Source organism: Eptesicus fuscus, chromosome 11 (assembly GCF_027574615.1).
Source record: "Eptesicus fuscus isolate TK198812 chromosome 11, DD_ASM_mEF_20220401, whole genome shotgun sequence".
Taxonomy (NCBI): Eukaryota; Metazoa; Chordata; class Mammalia; order Chiroptera; family Vespertilionidae; genus Eptesicus; species Eptesicus fuscus.
The window spans coordinates 50273663-50293931 of NC_072483.1; the positions used below are offsets into that span (position 1 = coordinate 50273663).

The 20269-nt window shown below is 41.8% G+C and overlaps 1 protein-coding gene across 4 annotated transcripts in view; it reads right to left on the reverse strand.

Moving 5' to 3' along the window:
- Positions 1-20269, reverse strand: part of OLA1 (Obg like ATPase 1) — a 153413-nt gene that overhangs the window by 124098 nt on the left and 9046 nt on the right. For 3 of the 4 annotated variants that reach the window (XM_008138543.3, XM_028140940.2, XM_028140939.2), the window contains exon 3: positions 4319-4462. In XM_008138543.3, coding sequence (XP_008136765.1) covers positions 4319-4462 — 144 coding nt within the window. The remainder of the gene's footprint in view (positions 1-4318; positions 4463-20269) is intronic. The other variant, XM_054723051.1, reaches the window with a different exon arrangement.

Here is a 20269-nt window from a genome sequence, read left to right on the forward strand (position 1 = left end):
ATGTTTTTATCTCTCTCTCCCTTTCCTTTCCTCTCTGAAATCAATCCTATATAATAAAAGCCTAATATGCTAAGTGTCCAGTCATCTGTTCAACCAATCAAAGCATATTATGCTAATGATATGCTAAGGCCGCTCAACCGCTCGCTATGACGTGCACTGACCACCAGGGGGCAGATGCTCTGACTGGTAGGTTAGCTTGCTGCTGAGGTCCGGCCGATAAGGACTGAGCAAGATGGGCCAGACATGCCCTGGAGCCCTCCTGCGGTCCCTGCCTGGCCAGCCAACCTCCTGTGTCCCTCCCTAGCCCCGATCACGCACCAGTGGGGTCCCTCGGTCTGGCCTGCACCCTCTCGCAATCCAGGACCCCTTGGAGGATGTCAGAGAGCCAGTTTCAGCCTGATCCCGCAGGCCAGGCTGAGGTACTCCACTGGTGCACAAATTTGTGCACTGGGCCTCTAGTAAAAATGTGTTAAAAAAAAAAAAAAAGCTTAAGTACTAATTCAAGGATATTTGATGACTATACAGATAATTTCATGACTATTTGAGAAAAATATGTTCTTATTAAACTTTCTTGAGACTAAAACAATAAGGCTAAAAATCTTTTTAATCACTATAATGAACGTAGAATACTAAAAATATTTATATGTTTTACTTCAATAGAAACAGGTTGAATAGGATATTCCTTCATCAAAAAAATCTAAGCCCTGGCCAGGTGGCTCAGTTGTTTAGAACGTCATCCCACACACCTAAAGGTTGAAAGTTCAACTCCCAGTCAGGGCATATACCTAGGTTGCAGGTTCAATCCCTGGTCAGGGTATATATGGAAGGCAACTGATCAGTGTTTCTCTCTCTGTTTTTCTCTCTAAAAAATCAATAAAAACATATCCTCAGGTGAAGATTAAAAAAAGAACAAAAAACTAAAATCTCACAATATAACAGAAAAGTTTTGGGTAGTAAGAAAAAGTAGTTTGAATCACTGTCAATTTTTTATTTGCTTGACCACAGAGGCCAAAATCCATAAAGGTATTTAGTCAATGTTCATTACTAAAGGGAAAGCCAGGGGAAATTTTAAGAAATTAATTCCCTCATTGCCTAAAATTTCAACAAATTTTAAGTCCAAGAGCTTAAAAATTATTCTCTTCATGTTTCTGAAAATTTTCAGCCATGTCACATGATCAAAGTCTGGCAATGGCAAGGGCCCACTCAAGGAGAGAGACAGAATGGGGAGAGAAGGCAGAGCAATAGTAGCTAGGGCTCTATCCAGGGCCCAAATCGGGAGACAATCCATTAGGATCAAGAGATTGGCTACATTATAAAGCACATTATTGGGACAACTGGAGAAATCTAAATGGAACTGATGAATTAAGATGGTAATATTCGATCAATGTTAATGTCCTGATTTTGATGGATTTACTGTGGTTATGTAGAAGAGTGTCTGTATTTCATAAATACAAACTGAAGAACTGAAGTGCACTGTGGCATCATGTCTGTGACTTTATTCTCAAAGGTTTGGAGAAATTTACATGAAGGGTATATAAGCATTCTAAGTGTAATTCTGCAGCTTTTATATAAATTTGAAATCATTTAAAAATAAAAAGGATACCAAAGTCACCTTAAGGAACTAATTTGAGGGATAAAATTTGAGCTCAATGACTGTGATAGGTTGTAACTGATTAACACTGATATGAATAAATAAAGAGAAGAAAGCACTTCTTTATAGAATGAATGCCAACTAATAAATGAAGAAGAAATTATAGAATTACAAAATCACTATGTGACAATCATCAGAGTAACAATAAAAAAATCAATTAATGAAAGAAACTATTAACAAAACAACAAAAAATCCCACTGTATGGGAGAACATATTTGCAAATGTTATCACTGATAAAGGTTTAATCTCCAACATCTACAGGCAGCTTATACAACTTAATAAAAGGAAGATAAATGATCCAATAAAAAAATGGGCAACAGACCTAAATAGACATCTTTCGAAAGAAGACAGAAGCAAGGCCAAGAGACATATGAAAACATGCTCAAAGTCACTAATCATCTGAGAGATGCAAATCAAAACAACAATGAGGTACCATCTCACACCTGTCAGAATGGCTATCATCAACAAATCAACAAACGACAAGTGCTGGAGAGGATGCGGAGAAAAAGGAACCCCCTTGCACTGCTGATGGGAATGCAGACTGGTGCAGCCACTGTGGAGAACAGTATGGCGTTTCCTCAAAAATTAAAGATGGAACTTCCCTTTCACCCAGTAATCCCACTCCTAGGAATATATCCTAAGAAACTGGAAACACCAATAAGAAAGGATATATGCACCCCTATGTTCATAGCAGCACAATTTACAATAGCAAAGATTTGGAAACAGCCTAGGTGCCCATCAGCAGATGACTGGATCAGAAAACTATGGTACATCTACACAATGGAATACTATGCTGCCATAAAAAAGAAGGAATTCCTACCATTTGCAGCAACCTGGGTGGAATTGGAGAACATTATGCTAAGTGAAATAAGCCAGTCCATGAAAGAAAAATACCACATGATCTCACTCATCTATGGATAATAAAGAAAATTATAAGCTGTTGAACAAAAAGATAGATACAGAGACAGTAAAGCATCAAACAGAAGGTCAAATTACAGTGGGAAGGTTAGGGAGAGGTGGGGGAGATAAGAGATCAACCAAAGGACTTGTATGCAAGCACATAAGCATAACCAATGGACACAAAACTCTGGGGGGGTGAGGGCATGTATGGGAGTGGGGTGGGAGGGGCAATGGTAAGATATGTACACATATAATTCCTTAATTAAAAAAATAAAAAATTAATTAATTAATTAATTAATTAATGCTAAAACTAGTGGATGGAAGTTGGAGAAGTAAATGAATTTGGTATATATTTTGTAGTTAGAACTCATAGGAATTACTGATAGATTGAATGTAGGGGAGAAAAAAGAGGAATCAAGGATAAATCTTGAGTCTTGACTTGAGCAACTAGAAAAATAATAGTGCCACTTAATGAATTATAAATGTCTTGAGGAAGAACTATTGTGACACAGGCAGAGTGAAATCAAGAGGTCCATTTTGGATATGTCAAAATATGAGGCACCTATATTAGTCACCCAAGTGTCAATATCAAGAAGGCAGTTAGATACATGTCTGGAGTTCAGCAGAATTCAGAGCTGGAGACAAAAACTTGGGATTTATTCAAAATAATGTAAAGCTAAAATCAAACTAAATTCTCAATAAAAGGAAAGATAGTGTATATTTATATAACAATTATGGTTTATTTCATGTTTTTTAATCTAGAAAAAGATTAATAATACCCCAAGTAAAAAAGTATCCTATTTCTGTAAGTACATGTGCACGCACATTCAGGGGAAAATGGAAAAATATACCTCCAAAGTATCTACACTAATAAAAGAGAAATATGCAAATTGACCATACCTCCATGACGCCCACCAGCCTATCAGGAGTGAATATGCAAATTAACCCAACATAGATGGCGGGTTTAATTTGCATACACATGCGTGGAGCGGCCGGGCAGGGCAGGATGCCTGCTATGAGGGGGAGAGTGGGGGCAGAGGGAGCTACAGGAGCAGCACTCTGGTCAGAGCAAAGACTGAAGGCTCAGGCCAGAGTGAAGACTCCGGCCAGAGTGAAGGCAGAAGGCAGCAGCCAGAGCGAAGGCCTGGGTCCCGGGTGCTGGAGGAAAACCGGTGCCAGCAGCCAGGTGAAGGAAGGCCTATTCTTGCATGAATCTTTGTGCAACGGGCCTCTAGTTTATTATATCAAGGTAAAAGTATAGGTGACCTTTATTCCTCTCTTTATACATTTCCATATTGTTTGAACCTCCTACAAAAAAACCTGTATTATCTTATTTTTTATAATTAAAGAAATAATTCATACTTGTTATAAAAATTTCAAATACAGAGTAATTTAAGAAATGAAGTAAAAGTCACCTTAAAATTCTATTACCCAGAGATAAACATCAATTAATTTTCTATCTTCATTGCATACATTTTCCTATGAATATACACATATGTGTATAATTTTACATAAATGAAATCATATAAGATTAGTTACTTTCTCTACTTCATATTCCCCAGAAAAAAATAACTGTAATTGTTAACAACCAGGTGTATCCTTCTTCACCCTTGTCCATGCTCTGCTTTACTTTGCAACCCAAAACTATACTGCTATATTAATTTTGGGAAATAAAACTTTCTACATGATTTTAAATATATCACTAACAGATATTTAGTCAGTTTATACAGGGCGACCAAATAAAAAATGGCATAAAGATTTTCTTACCTTACTGGTTTGTGGTACTGGCAAAGAAAATCAAACCTTTCATCTGGCACAGGTACTCTGCTCTCATTGGGATCAATAGTGCAGAACGGGAAGTTCTCTGCTGAAGCCTGACTATTGGTTAATACATTGAAGAACGTAGATTTCCTAAAATGAATAAAAACAATTGAATCAATTCTTAGGCTAACACTGATAAAAAAAAATTATCTCTCTAATTTCAATGCTCAATTAAGATTTATGAGGATTTATAAAACCAATCTGGGATGCAGGTGGGAGGAAGAATACAATTTTACTAACAGAAATTAATGAAATTTACAACAATGCTGCTCATGATGTATAATTAGGTTATGTTCCTATCTCAGTGTATTTGGAACTTGAAAAGCATTTTCCCAAAGAATCTTTGTTATAAATGATAGCTAGTCCCATATCATACCACAAATCTATTTAATTCCTAAAGTACCTGGTAGTACCAATTTATCACTTCACTTACATCTAATATAATCTTCTCTAGCATAAATGTAGATAGATGTGTATCTAGTTAGGTCAATCACTTCCCAAGCATTCTGAATTGGGAACTAGATGCTAATTGTCTAATAGGAAATGGGAGATTAGAACTCGGACTTCCTTCTAATTATTAGTACACTAGAGGCCCGGTGCACGAAATTCGTGCACAGAGGGGGTTGTCCCTCAGCCCAGCCTGTACCCTCTCCAATCTGGGACTCCTGGAGGGATGTCCGACTGCCCGGTTAGGCCCAATCCTGGTGGGATCGGGCCTAAACAGGCAGTCAGACATCCCTCTCACAATCCAGGACTGCTGGCTCCCAACTTCTTGCCTGCCTGCCTTCCTGATTGCCCCTAACCACTCTGCCTGCCAGCCTGATCACCCCCTAACCACTCCGCTGCCAGCCTGGTTGACGCTTAACTGCTCCCCTGCCAGCCTGTTTGCCCCCAACTTCCCTCCTCTGCCGGCCTGGTCACCCCTAACTGCCCTCCCCTGCAGGGTTGATCACCTCCAACTGCCCTCCCTTGCAGGCCTGGTCCCTCACAACTGCCCTCCCTTGCAGGCTGGGTGCCTCCCAACTGCCCTCTCCTGCTGGCCATCTTGTAGTGGCCATCTTGTGTCCACATGGGGGCAGGATCTTTGACCACATGGGGGCAGCTATATTGTGTGTTGCAGTGATGATCAATCTGTATATTACTCTTTTATTAGATAGGATAGAGGCCTGGTGCACGGGTGGGGGCCAGCTGGTTTGCCCTGAAGGGTGTCACAGATAAGGGTGGGGGTTCCCTTGGGGTGTGGGGTGGCCTGAGCGAGGGGCCTGTGGTGGTTTGCAGGCCGGTCACGCCCCATGGCAACCCAAGCAGAGGCCCTGGTATCTGGAATTTATTTTCCTTCTACAATTGAAACTTTGTAGCCTGGGGCAGCAGCCATTTCTGTGGCAGTTAATTCACCTTCTACAATTGAAACTTTGTAGCCTTAAGCGGGTGAGCCCGGCCAGGGTGTGCGGAAAGCTTTGCTTCCCCTGTTGCCGCTGGCAACCCTGGCCTGCTCTCTCAAGTTCCATTCTGCCGCCATTTGTTTGAATTTGTTTACCTTCTATAATTGAAACTTTGTAGCTTGAGTGGAGGCTTAGGCCTGCAACGGCTATGGAAAGCTTGGCTTCCTCTGTTACCTGGGAAACCTTGCTCTCAGTGGCTGTAGCCATCTTGGATGGGGTTAATTTGCATACTCGCCCTGATTGGCTGGTGGGCGTGGCTTGGCTGGTGGGCATGGCTTATGTAGCGGAGTGATGGTTAATTTGCATATTACCATTTTATTAGAGAGGATAAGGATTACTGCTAAGTCTAGAATTGTGAATTATTAAAGTCAAAATGTGAATTTTTCAAGGTATAACAAATTTTAACATCTATTAATAATAAGTTGGCTGATAATTTTCTAATTATCTGATTTTTATCAGGTAATACATGCTCAGAGAATGCCAACTCATATCAATACCAGCCACATTTTATATATATGTGTATATATATATATATATATATATATATATATATTATTTATTTATTTTTAATTGATTTCAGAGAGGGAGAGATAGAAACATCAATGATGACAGAGGATCATTGACTGACTGCTTCCTGCACACCCCACACCGGGGATTGAGCCCACAACTCAGGCATATGCCTCAAGCAGAAATCGAACCACAACCTCCCGGTTCATAGGTCCACACTCAACCACTGAGCCACACTGGCTGGGCTACACCAACCACATTTTTAAAAATATGAGCCCTGGCTGGTGTGCCTCAGTTGACTGAGTACCATCCCATGCACCGAGAAGCTGCTGGTTGGTTTCCCAGTCAGGGCACATGCCCAGGATACAGTTCAATCCCCAATAGGGGGCTTGCAGGAGACAGCCAAAAGATGTTTTCTTTCTCATCGATATTTCTCTCTCTCTCTCTCTCCCCATCTCCCTTTTTCTCTCTATAAAAAATCAATAAAAACAAATATTTAAAAAATAAATAAAAATATAATTGCAGTGCCAAAAAAAGATTAAAATTTTAAAAAATGGAATTTTAAAGGTTTGTTAATCTGTTTTGTACTACTTTTCAATTTCATCAGTAATACAGACACATTATAGTGACTTTTCCTTCCTTGCTCCAAAAACAGAACACACATGATAATTTAAAATAAAAATTAATATCATTTAATTTTTATTTAACTGGAGAAATTGAGAAAGTGAAGGATTATATGAGAATTGTGAGACTGGTGCTTGCTAACTCCAGCTAGACATGATTATGTAAAAATGTTTGCATATAGACTAAATTTGATAACAAAAGAATATTCAAAAATAAAATGGTTGTGCTAGGATGGTGGGATTATGGATAATTATTATTTTCTGTTCCAAAATTTTTTAACATAAAAATGTCTAGTAATATGAGATGTAAGCCTACCAATACATTTTTCAGGAGAAATTAACTCACACTAAGTTAGCTCATTAGATTGAACTTTTAAACCAAAGAATCAGACCTTTTTTTTTTTAAACTGAGAATCTTATAAGAGAGTAAAGAACAAAAGCCAATAATCAAAGCTTATCTAAATACTACTGGTGAGAAGCATGTTTGGAAACAAGATACTTAAAACTGCCTATAGGTCTTTAAATATTGCTCTTATTGCTTCTTATATCACATTCAGACAAAACATTTCAGAAAAATGTAGAAACGTAGGATAAAATAGCCACTTAAATCATTACTGGTTGCTTAGAACACCATTGTTCAAACCAGTAGCTTTCAAATGCCTGCCTATAACAGAATCAGCTGAGAACTTAAAGGCATGCCATTACCAGGCCTCTTTCAAGACCTGGTATAGGCCCTAATATTTTAAAAATATCTCAGGTGATGCAGATGTAAAGTCGGGTTTTAGAACCACTGGGCTAGATTCAGCCTCAGCTAACAACCTACTCAATAATATTGACTGTTGTAGAATTTATACTGGCAGCCTCTAAGAGCCTGGTAACAATTCCAGAACCCTAGGAATGATAATTAAGATGACATCACTTGTTTCCACAGAGCTAGATTTTTTTTTTAAAGCATTGGACTCTTTATATATATATATTTTTTATTGATTTCAGGGAAAGGGAGAGAGAGATAGAAGCATCAATGATGAGAGAGAATCATCAATCTGCTGCCTCCTGCATGCCCCCTACTGGGAGCAAACCTACAATATGGGCATGTGCCCTGACCAGAATCAAACTGACCTCCTGGTTCATAGGTTAAAGCTCAATCACTGAGCCACATCAGCAGGGCTATATAGCTAGATTTTTGTTTCAATCCTGTTAATATAAATGTCACGGTACTTAATTTAAAATAATCTATATATTTATAAAGTTATAGTTCATTTACTTCCAAAAAGACAAAGCTTAACACAATTTTAAAGATTAACACATATAATAGGCCAGATAATTTTTAAAAAGAGAACTCACATTCAGGACTATGATCTGTAAATACCATACCCATTAAAAATAATCTGGACTTCTTGGAGAACTGGCTAATACCAAGTCTGGGATCAGAAATAAACAACACTAGAGGCCCGATGCACGAAATTTGTGCAAGGGGCTCGGCCCTCGCAGCCACGGTAGCTTGCCTCGGCCCTCGCAGCCCCGGCTTCATCCAGAAGGTCGTCCAGAAGGACATCTGGAAGGTCGTTTGGCTGTCTGGTCTAATTAGCATATTACACTTTTATTATTATGGATGAGTCTCAAACGATTTTTCCCAAGGGAAAACAAGGAAATTGTAAAAGGCCTTAGAATCCTATCAAAAGCACTCTGGAGCCTATTTGAATAGGCCTATTGGCCAAAATGGATCAATCTGAGCATCAATAAGAATAGCTACAATAAACAGTAACAAATCAATTTTCAATCCGAAGTTGGGTATCTGCAGAGGGCCAATTTAAATTAGAGGGCCAATTTAAATTATGTAGAGGGCCAATTTAAATTAGAGGCAGATTTTCAACTGTGCCAGGGTGGGTCCTTCTAACTATGCCTACCCCCTCAGACCTTTGTTGTTCAAGGGTCAACAGTAACTTTATATCCATGAATTGATAATAATCCTTAACAAAACAAAAATCCTCTCTGACCACCTTTTAAGGATGCTAGGTGATGCTACACTTTTAGGGTAACAAAGAGTTGATAGTGATATTATTTTATAAACATAGTCTAGGCAATAAATAAAAAAAAATAAAAAACTTAAGACTATTACCATTCTGCAACCCCTAAGGAATTAATGGAGCTGGGTAATGATCACCAATGATAGTTAATACTGCAAAAAGAGGGGGAAAGCCGAAACCGGTTTGGCTCAGTGGATAGAGCGTCGGCCTGCGGACTGAAAGGTCCAAGATTCGATTCCGGTCAAGGGCATGTACCTTGGTTTCGGGCACATCCCCAGTAGGGGGTGTGCAGGAGGCAACTGATTGATGTTTCTCTCTCATCGATGTTTCTAACTTTCTCTCCCTCTCCCTTCCTCTCTGTAAAAAATCAATAAAATATATTTTTTAAAAAAGAGGGGGAAAATAATACCTCCTAACAATACAAGTATATATATCATCATTCATGTACTCTTGACAAAATTATCCGATCAAAAATTATCTGATATTAATCTGATCAAGCCTTTACTAGTAGATGTTTCTACCACTTTACAGGAAATAAAGAGGACACAAGAACATATTAAATGATACCACATAGATGCAATCAACAAAATTCAGACTTTGGAAAATTTTGTAGACAAATAACCAGATTTTTTTAAAAAACTGGGGGAGGAAAGAAATTCTGCTTCTGGGTGAGATGCAAAAGCTAACAGGAGATTAGAATTCTCACCCAGAACTAGAAAAGCCATATACATGCAGAATACAGAAGCCATCTGAAGGGGCTAGGAATCTGAAAATGTTTGAAAAAAGTCTCAAAGAAGTGCTCTGACCTCCACAGCCTTTTACCCTAGAAACCTTATGCCCATTCTAGGCAGAAAAAGAGGTTTAACACTCATGGAAAGCTGATGGTGGAGGACAGAGAACCCAGCAAAGGGTTCGGAGGAAACTTAAGAGGACCTCAAGAACACAACCAGAATCCTTAGGATATTTCTCCCAAGAGGGAAAACTACAAAAATGTGAAGTAAATGGTGACATAAATGGGCCCACTCCCCATACCTTATTCCCCTTACCACAAAAAAAAAAAGTGATACTTAAGTTGCCAGAATAGTCCATGGGTCCTTATTTATATACTAGAGGCCCAATGCACAAAGATTCGTGCAATAGACCTTCCTTCACCTGGCTGCCAGCACCAGTTTTCCTGCCGGGACCAGTTTTCCTCTCAGCGATCACAATGGGAGCTGTGGCGCAGGGCGGGCGCTGCCGCTGCCCTGCCCCGCCGGCCGCCCAGGTCCCTCTCAGCGATCGCCCCTGCCCCGTGCCGCCGGCCACCCAGGTCCTGCTCAGCAATCGCAATCGGAGCGGCGGTAGCCCCCGCGTCAGCCACCGTCTGGGTCCCTCAGTAATGGGGGGGTGGGGCAGCGCATGGGGGCTGCCATCTTTGCTGGGTTAATTTGCATAGCGCCCTGATTGGCTGTGGCCGTAGCGAAGGTAGATCAATTAGCATATTACTCTTTTATTAGGTAGGATTACTAGAGGCCCGGTGCATGAAATTAGTGCACTCATGCCAAAACCGGTTTGGCTCAGTGGATAGAGCGTCGGTCTGCAGACTGAAGGGTCCCAGGTTCGATTCCGGTCAAGGGCATGTACCTTGGTTGCGGGCACGTCCCCAGTGGGGGATGTGCAGGAGGCAGCTGGTGGATGTTTCTCTCTCATTGACGTTTCTAACTCTCTATCCCTCTCCCTTCCTCTCTGTAAAAAATCAATAAAATATATTTTAAAAAAAAAATTAGTGCACTCAGCGGGGACGGGGGTGGGGGCCTCAGCCTGGTCTGTGCCCTCTCGCAGTCCAGGAGCCCTTGGGGTATGTCCGACTGATGGCTTGGGTCCCCTCGGCAGTTGGACATCCTTAGCACTGCTGGGGAGGCGGGAGAGGCTCCTGCTACTACCACTGCACTCGCCAGCGGTGAGCCCGGCTTCTGGCTGAGTGGCACTGATCACCAGGAGGCAGCTCCTGCTTTGAGCATCTGCCCCCTGGTGGTCAGTGTGCATCATAGCTACCAGTCTTTCCGCCGTTCAGTCAATTTGCATATTAGCCTATTAGCCTTTTATTTATAGGATATACCTGTAATAATAACATTACACAATAATGTTACCAAAAAAGTACTAAAACAAAATTTAAATATATTAATCCAAACACTTATAGAACACTTGTGCCTTTTTTGAATGAGGGAGGGGACAAAAAAAAAGTGTAGCTGTATTTTTGTACATTATTTTTTTTAAAAAACTATAGCAGTGTGCTCACTGCTTTTACCACAGTCATAGTAATTGAAATGTAAAAAGACTGCAAGGAATTTATGAAGTTATTTTCAAATTTATGGCTATTAAGTATAGCAATTTTTATTGTCTACATGGACAAAAATGATTTATAAAAAAGAAAAAAGTTTATCCCTTCAAACATATCATAGGGTAAAAAAAAGTTCCATTATTTCTTAGGCCAAAAAAATTCTTACATACAAACTAAAATGGAAGACAAATCTCCATTTTCACAGATCATCTAATCCTGAACATGGATTTTAAATTTCATAAAGTCATCTATACCTTCCAATAGCTTTGTCAGTACAAAAAGATACAAAGAAATAAAGAAGAAAAAAAAAGGAAAATTTCTAAGGATTATTACTATAGGCTTCAGTGGTAAGTTAAAACATTTTGATCTATTCAAATCTACTAAAGAAAAGCCTTGCAAAAGCAAAGAATTTGAAAGTTTTGGCCTAAGCCTGAAGTGTTGAAAGCCAATAGGCTTTTTGTGAAATGAAGGTTTTACACACACACACACACACACACATTTAGATCATGTAAAGTCTTTCTTTTCCTTAAGATTATTATTAAAACTTGAAAGTAGGAAGAGAGAAACCAAGATGGCGGCATAGGTTAAGCACCTAACCTGCAGCCTGGCACAACAATTTCAAGAATACAACTAAAGGTCAAAACGGACATCATCCAGAACCACAGGAAGGCTGGCTGACTGAAATGCCCACAACTAGAAGGAAAGAGAAAACCACAAGGAGTATCAGAGGAGCCGTAAAAGCCTGAGGTATGGAGACACGGGCGGAGACACGAGCACACGCGCGCCCGGAGAGGAAGGGGCAGCTGATGGCCTGGCCGGCGTTCTCTAGCGGGAAGGAGATAAAAGCTCCAGATTGCGCTGAACCCCAGCTCCGACTGCACTGAACCCCAGTTCCGGGCGAGACCCTGGGAAGCCAGGCTCATGCTGGGGGAATCTGGGCTGTGGGGCGGAGGCACAGAGGAGCGGCGAAAGGCAGAGCTCCGTAGGCGCGCACATGAATGCGCACAGAGGATGGACTGTTGCCTGTGCCGCTGAATTGCCCTGGCGGGGAGGAGACAGGGGCTCCGGACCGTGCTGAACCCCAGTTCCGGCTGCGCTGGGCCCCGGCTCCAGGTGAGACCCTGGGAAGCCAGGCTCATGCTGGGGGAACCTGGACTGTGAGGCAGAGACGCAGGGGAGTGGCAAAGGGCAGAGCACCGGAGGCGCGCACGGGAATGCGCGCAGAGGATGGTCTGTTGACTGTGCCGCTGGATTGCCCTGGTGGGAAGGAAACAAAGGTGCCAGACTACGCTGAGCCCCAGTTGCGACTACACTGAAACCCAGTTCCGGGCGAGAATCTGGGAATCCAGATTCATTGGGGGAGAGACTAGACTGTTTGGCGGCGGGCGAAGCTCCAGGGCGCTTTTCTCTCAGAGGTGTTTGCAGGGAGTACAGAGGGAAACTGAGACCCAGGAACCTCACAGGGCGGGGCTGACGGGAAGCCAAGGCTGTAGGCTCCACCCTGAAACTTCGCCCCATCCAAGCTGAGCACAGAGGCTTTTACAATTTTGCAAGTCTAGTTGAATAAGGCTGTCTCCCAGCGTAGACACAGCTGATCCTCACAGCCAATTGGACAGGGGGTCAAATCCTCCCAGTGTACCAACAGCAATCAAGGCTTAACAACACCAAGACTTTGCACTCAGCCCACAAAGGGGGGTACCAAGAGTGACCACCTAGGGAGATTGGGGAAGCTGAGCTACCGGCCCCTATAGGTCACTGACCACACAAAGCCACTCCATCAACATAGGGAGGCAGCCAAAAGCTGGAGACACCGGAGCAGGTCACGAATAGAAGGGATGAAGGAAAGTAAACTAATGGAAGACACAGTGTTCAGAACCACATTTATAAGGTTACTTAAGAATCTTCTGGAGGACCGAGATGGCAGCATAGGGCAGACGCCTGATTGTTGCCTACCACAACAATTTTGAGACTGCAACTGGAGGGCAGAGCAGACACCATCTGGAACAATGGCCGGAGGAGTTGCTGGGAGGGGGTTGATCGATGGGAGTTGGGATCGGGAAGACGGGGCCCCGCTGGGTCCCGGATCTGGGTGCGCTCACCCGGCGAATGGTCACCGCTGCAGGCCCGAGTGCCACCACAGTGACCTTGGACCAGCCCGCCGCCGTGCACCGGGCGCACCGGAGCTTCGCTGAGCCTGCCGCCCGGTGGGTTCTGCGGCGGCCGCCCCGGAGCTTTGAGAGGATGGCCGAAGGAATTGCTGAGAGGGAATTGACCGACAGGAATTGGGATCGAGAAGACGAGGCCCCGCTGGGTCCCGGGTCCGGGTGAGGCTGCGTGTCCCTGGGTCCGGGCGAGGCCACGTGCCCCTGGATCCGGGTGAGGCCGCACACCCCTGGGTCCGGGTGAGGCTGGGTCCCGGGTCCGGGCAAGGCCGCGTGCCCCTGGGTCCGGGTGAAGCTGGATCCCGGGTCCGGGTGAGGCCGTGCGCCCCTGGATCTGGGTGAGGCTGGGTCCCGGGTCCAGGTGAGGCCGCGCCCCTGGGTCCAGGAGAGGCCACGCGCCCCTGGGTCTGGGTGAAGCCACGTGCCCCTGGGTCCAGGTGAGTCTGGATCCCGAGACCAGATGAGGCCGTGCGCACCTGGGTCCGGGTGAGGCCACGTGCCCCTGGATCCGGGCGAGACCAAACCAGAGGGAGTCGGACCTGCATTACCACCATTGGTCCACCACCCAGAGCTGAAAAGTCAGTGCCGACACTTACACATAAGGAACTGGTGGACATTGAAATTGGGTCTCAAAAGAACTGTTGGTCCAGAAAGAAACTTACTACAGACTGATTCATTTGCCTGTCAGCATAACTATTATTGCTCGTCTCACATTCAGTTCTTATAAGTATATTTCTAGTAACACATGATCTCACTCATCTAGGGGAAATGATGAACAACATAGACTGATGAACAAGAACAGACCCAGAAACAAGGAGGCATCGATCGGACTGTCGAGCCTCAGAGGGAGGGTAGGGGAGGGTGGGGGTAGGGGGGAGAGATCAACCAAAGGACTTGTGTGCATGCATACAAGCCTAACCAATGGTTAAGGACAACAGGGGGTTGGGGTGGGGGATGGGAATGGGGGGATGAGGACAAATATGTGACACCTTAATCAATAAAGAAATTTAAAAAAACAACTTGAAAGTAGGAGGTTCAAAATTGTATGTATCTCTCTTTTGCAAGAATGGGTTTACATAAATATTATTTCAGCAATGACAGCATTAAAAAATAAAGTGGTAGACTTAATGTACTAGTATGACCCCTCCGGTAGGACCTAAATACTTTATTTTTGAAATTGCATAGTTTACTGTTATAAGTAAATCTGACTAAATAGGTGTTTTATCTAAAACCTTATGCAAAATTATAATATGTATTAGGAAGCCAGGATACCAATGCAAATCCACAGCACTCTGAATTAACCATTAATAGAATACAAATCTAAAACGTGAAAAAAAAAACAATGTTCTTTCAATATGTTTTTAATTTGGTTACAACTAAACTGTTGAGAAAAAAAAGTATCTATCTGCTGATACAGAAATAAAGAGCAATATGTATATACATGGGTTAATATAACCACATATGTGTCCTAACAAGTGAAAGGGCCAAAAGCAGTACAGCAGCACATATCATACCTAGAGCCTGGATCTTAGTTTCTAACTACCATTCTCCAGTAAAAGAAACCTGGGCTCCCTTGAGTCAAGGCTGGGACAGGAAAAATACAATGTTAGTCTGAAACACCTTTTAGTGTTTAAAACATGGGAGGAAAAAATGATGGGGATATGTCAAAGAGATATAAGAGGCGACATTTGAATAACCTCAAAATACCTTTCCCCCACATATTAATTAATTTACAGTAGTGGTTCTAACAAATGTCTACAAATTCTTTAATGTTGGGGCAAGACAAATCTTCCTCGTAGAAGAATTCCAAATAACAAATGTAAAACAAATAAGGGAATTAAGATATCACCATTAAAACACCACTAATAATTGTTGCAGGCAAAATCCATTCTGAGGAATGATAAAATTTAGTAAGGGAAACCTTAAAGAAAAACAGGATATTTGAATAGCCTCAAAATATCTTTCCCCCACATACTAATTAATTTACTGTAGTGGTTTTAACAAATGTCTACAAATTATTTAATATTTCTTCCTTCAGGAGGTGGAGCTTAATTCCCTTCCCATTGGGTTGGACTTAGTGACCTGCTTCCAATGAACAGAGTTTGGAAAGGGAAAAGGGATAATTTTACAGTGAAGAAATCTGGTAGATACCACCTTAACCAAGTGATCAAGGTTATTATCACCAGTAATATGTCATGTTGGTATCATATACCCTTCAATTATAATGCAGAGAAAAAACACTTTACCTCCATGGTATTCTTTCCCAGAAGTCTATAGCATGATTCCTGATATCAAAACATATAACAAAACTATAGTAATCAAAACAGTGTGAAACTGGCATAAAGATAGACACATAGCCCAGGGGAATAAATAGAGCCCAGAAATTAAGCCTCCCATACATGGTTTAATGACCTTTAACAAGTATTCCAAAACCACATAATGGGGAAAAGAGTGTTTCTTCAACAAATGGTACTGAGAAAACTGGATAGCCAAATACAAAAGAATGAACTTGGACCCTTACCTTATACCATATGCAAACATTAACTCAAAATGTATTGAAGATCTAAATACAGAATCTAAAACTATAAAATTCCTAAAACAGGGGGAAAGTCATGCTATTAGATTCTTAGATATGATATTAGAAGCACAGGAAACAAAAGCAAAAATAGAAAAATGACACTATAACAAACTTAAAACCTCTGTAGGAAACTACTAACCAAGTAAAAAGGCAACCTACAGAATGGGATAAAAATAACTGCAAATCATATAAGCTGGCCTAGAAATACAACTGCGACAATATGACCTGTCTCAACTGTTTTGCCCACCTGCACCCCAGTGCTGACAACTCCCACAAGACAGGTGGTCACACCAACAACCTGTGTCCCAAGAAGGTCAAATAAGGCCCCTCCACATACCACCGGCTGGGCCAGCAGGGCTACCTCTTGCCTGAATACCCTCGGCCCTGGGGCCTCAATAAAGTTTCCCTTTCACTGACTGGAGCAGAACAAAGAAGAGAAAAGAAGAAAGCAGAAGCCTCTGCAATACTTCAAGTAAGAAATGAATAGGAATGAAGATGTGAAGAAAATAGATAGGTTTAGTGCCCTACTGAAAAAATAGAGTTGAAGGAAAAGGATGCAAAAATAAATTTCTCAAGTATCTGGATAGAAAGTAGTATTATTACCCAAAATAGGGAATACACGAGGCAATGAGCTTAACCTTAGTCATGATGAGTGGAGACATTTTTAACTGGAGATATTCAGGGGAGAAGATACATGAATCTGGAACTCAGATGCAACCTGAGCCGAATGTATAAATTTAGAAAATAGAAGCCAGTAGATTATTAAAATCAGGAGAAGATGAGACCACCTAGGGAGAAAGTATAAAAGAGAAGACAACCAAGACCAGAAACCTATTATTAAGGAGCAAATACAGGAAGTATAGCAAACAAAAGACTGAAGGAAGAGCAAGAGAGGTGGGGAGTTACTGACAATGTCAAATAGGGCACAGAGTTTAAGTTAGTTAAGTACTTACTTAAAACAAGTGCCAGCTTTGGCATTCAGATCACTATTGTCTTTTGCTATAGTTTTTTCAAAAGCAAACACTTTTTAAAGGCCTTAAATGACCTAAAATTTTTTAAAAAACTAAAATTTGCACCACTCTGTACCTTCACTTCCACATCAATTTCAAACTAGTTCATGCAAGCACTCTTTGCAAAAAAATCAATAATCATAAGTGGAAGATATTAATGCTAATAATTTACAACTAGGGAGGAAACCAAGATGGCGGCATAGGTAAACACCTAAACTGCTGCCTCACACAATTTCAAAACTACAACTAAAAGACAAAACAGACATAATCCAGAACCACAGGAAGGATGGCTGAGTGGAAATTCTACAACTAGAAGGAAAGAGAAAAGCACACTGAGACTAAGAGGAGCTGCAGGAGTCAAAGGTACTGAGACGCGCACTCAGAGAGGGTGGGCAACTGAGTGCACGCCTGGCTTTCTCAATGGCTTTCTCAAAAGCTCCCGACTGCACTGAACTCCAGTTCTGGGCGAGACTCTGGGGACCAGACTCATTCAGGGAGAAACTGGACTGTCTAGCAGCGGGCAGAACTCGAGGGTGGCTTTCTCTCAGAAGTGCTTGCAGTGATTACCACAGGGCACTGAGACACAGGGGCCTATTAGGGCAGGGCTGACGGGAAACCAATGCTGTCTGCTCCGCCCTGAGACTCCGCCCCATCCAAGCTGAGCACAGAAGCTTTTGCAAGTCTTGTCTCATAAGGGTGTCTCCAACACAAAAGTTCTCCCAGCATAGACACAGCTGATCCTCACAGCCAATTGGCCTGGAGGTCAATTCCTCCCAGTAATACCAACAACAACCAAGGCTTAACTACAACAAGACTGTGCACACAGCCCACAAAGGGGTGCACCAAGAGTGTCCACCTCAGGTAACTGGGGAGGCTGAGCCACCGTGCCCTATAGGATAGCTAGCACACAAAGCCATTCTATCAACTCAGGGAAGCAGACAAAATGCGGAGACAAAGAAACAGGTCACAAATGAAAGAAATGGAGGAAAACACACGACTGGATATAGAGTTCAAAACCACGGTTATAAGGTTTTTCAAGAATTTTCTAGAAAAGGCCGATAAATTTAGCGAGACCCTTGAGGATATGAAAAAGGACCAACTAGAAATTAAGCATACACTGACTGAAATAAAAAATATTATACAGAGACCTAACAGCAGACTAGAGGATTGCAAGAATCAAGTCAAAGATTTGAAATACAAAGAAGCAAAAAACACTCAACCGGAAAAGTAAAAAGAAAAAAGAATCCCAAAATATGAAGGTAGTGTAAGGAGCCTCTGGGACAACTTCAAGCGTACCAATATCAGAATTATGGGGGTGGCAGAAGAAGAGAGAAAGCAAGATACTGAAAACCTACTTGAAGAAATAATGACTGAAAACTTCCCCCACTGGTGAAAGAAATAGACTTACAAGTCCAGGAAGCGCAGAGAACCCCAAACAAAAGGAATCCAAAGAGGACCACACCAAGACACATCATAATTAAAATGCCAAGAGCAAAAGACAAAGAGAGAATATTAAAAGCAGCAAGAGAAAAACAGTTAGTTACCTACAAGGGAGCACCCATACCACTGTCAGCTGATTTCTCAACAGAAACTATGCAGGCCAGAAGGGAGTGGCAAGAAATAGTCAAAGTGATGAACAGCAAGAACCTGCAACCAAGATTACTCTACCCAGCAAAGCTATCATTCAGAATTGAAGGTCAGATAAAGAGCTTCACAGACAAGAAAAAGCTAAAGGAGTTCATCACCACCAAACCAGGATTATATGAAATGCTGAAGGGTATTCTTTAAGAAGAGGAAGAAGAAGAAAAAGGTAAAGATGAAAATTATGAACAACAAAATGACAACAAATACATACCTACCAACAAGTGAATCTAAAAATCAAGTGAATTAAAAATCTGATGAATAGAATAAACTGGTGAATATAATAGAATCAGGAGCATAGAAAGGGATTGGACTGACAATTTTCAGGGGAAAAGGGGTGTGGGGGGTGCAGGAAGAGACTGGACAAAAATCATATACCTATGGATGAGGAGAGTGGGGGGGAGGTAAGGGCAGAGGGTGGGGTGGGAACCGGGTGGAGGGGAGCTATGTTGGGGAAAAAGAGGAACAATTGTAATAATCTGAACAATAAAGATTTATTAAAAATAAAATAAAATAAAAGCAGCAAGAGAAAAAGTTAGTTACCTACAAGGGAGCACCCATACGATTGTCAGCTGATTTCTCAACAGAAACTGTGCAGGCCAGACGGGAGTGGCAATAATTATTCAAAGTGATGAATAGTAAGAACCTACAACCAAGATTACTCTACCCAGCAAAGCTATCATTCAGAATTGAAGGGCAGATAAGGAGCTTCACAGATAAGAAAAAGCTAAAGGAGTCCATCACCATCAAACCAGTATTATATGAAATGCTGAAGGGTATTTTTTAAGAAGAGGAAGAAGAAGAAAAAGGTAAAGATAAAAATTATGAACAACAAATAGTACATATCTATCAACAAGTGAATCTAAAAATCAAGTGAATAAAAAAATCTGATGAACAGAATAAACTGGTGAATATAACAGAATCAGGGGCATAGAAAGGGAGTGGACTGACAATTCTCTGGGGGAAGGGGGTTTGGGGGGTGCAGGAAGAGACTGGACAAAAATTGTACTGGGGGGGAAGGGCAGAGGGTGGGGTGGGAAACGGGTGGAGGGGAGCTAAGGGGGAAAAAAGAGGAACAATTGTAATAATCTGAACAATAAAGATTTATTAAATTAAAAAATTTTTCTCAAAAAGAATTTGCAACTATAAAATAAAAATATAGTTTATCCCAGGAATAGAATAAACATAATTGTTTATTGTTCTTTGTATATAATGTACATAATAAACATTATTACATATAAAAATTCAGTGCTTTTCCATATGTGAAATCTTTTATAATCAAATATTAGGAAAAAATCTGGTCAGCATGAAAAAAAATACTTATTGAGCACCTAGTATCCTATATAATCAAAGCCTAATATGCATATTGTCCCCTAGGCAGTTCAACCGGGAGTTTTACTGCTCACTATGACGGACTCTGACCACCAGGGGGCAGCGCAGAACACAGTGGACATTAGTGACGTGGCGCTGGCAGTGGGCGGCAGTGGAGGCGCTGTCGGCCCCCATGGGCCCTAATGAGAGCGGGACCACAGCAGGATGGTGGAGCAGGTGAGGGGGTGGCCAAGGCCAAGGCAGGGTGGCAGGCGG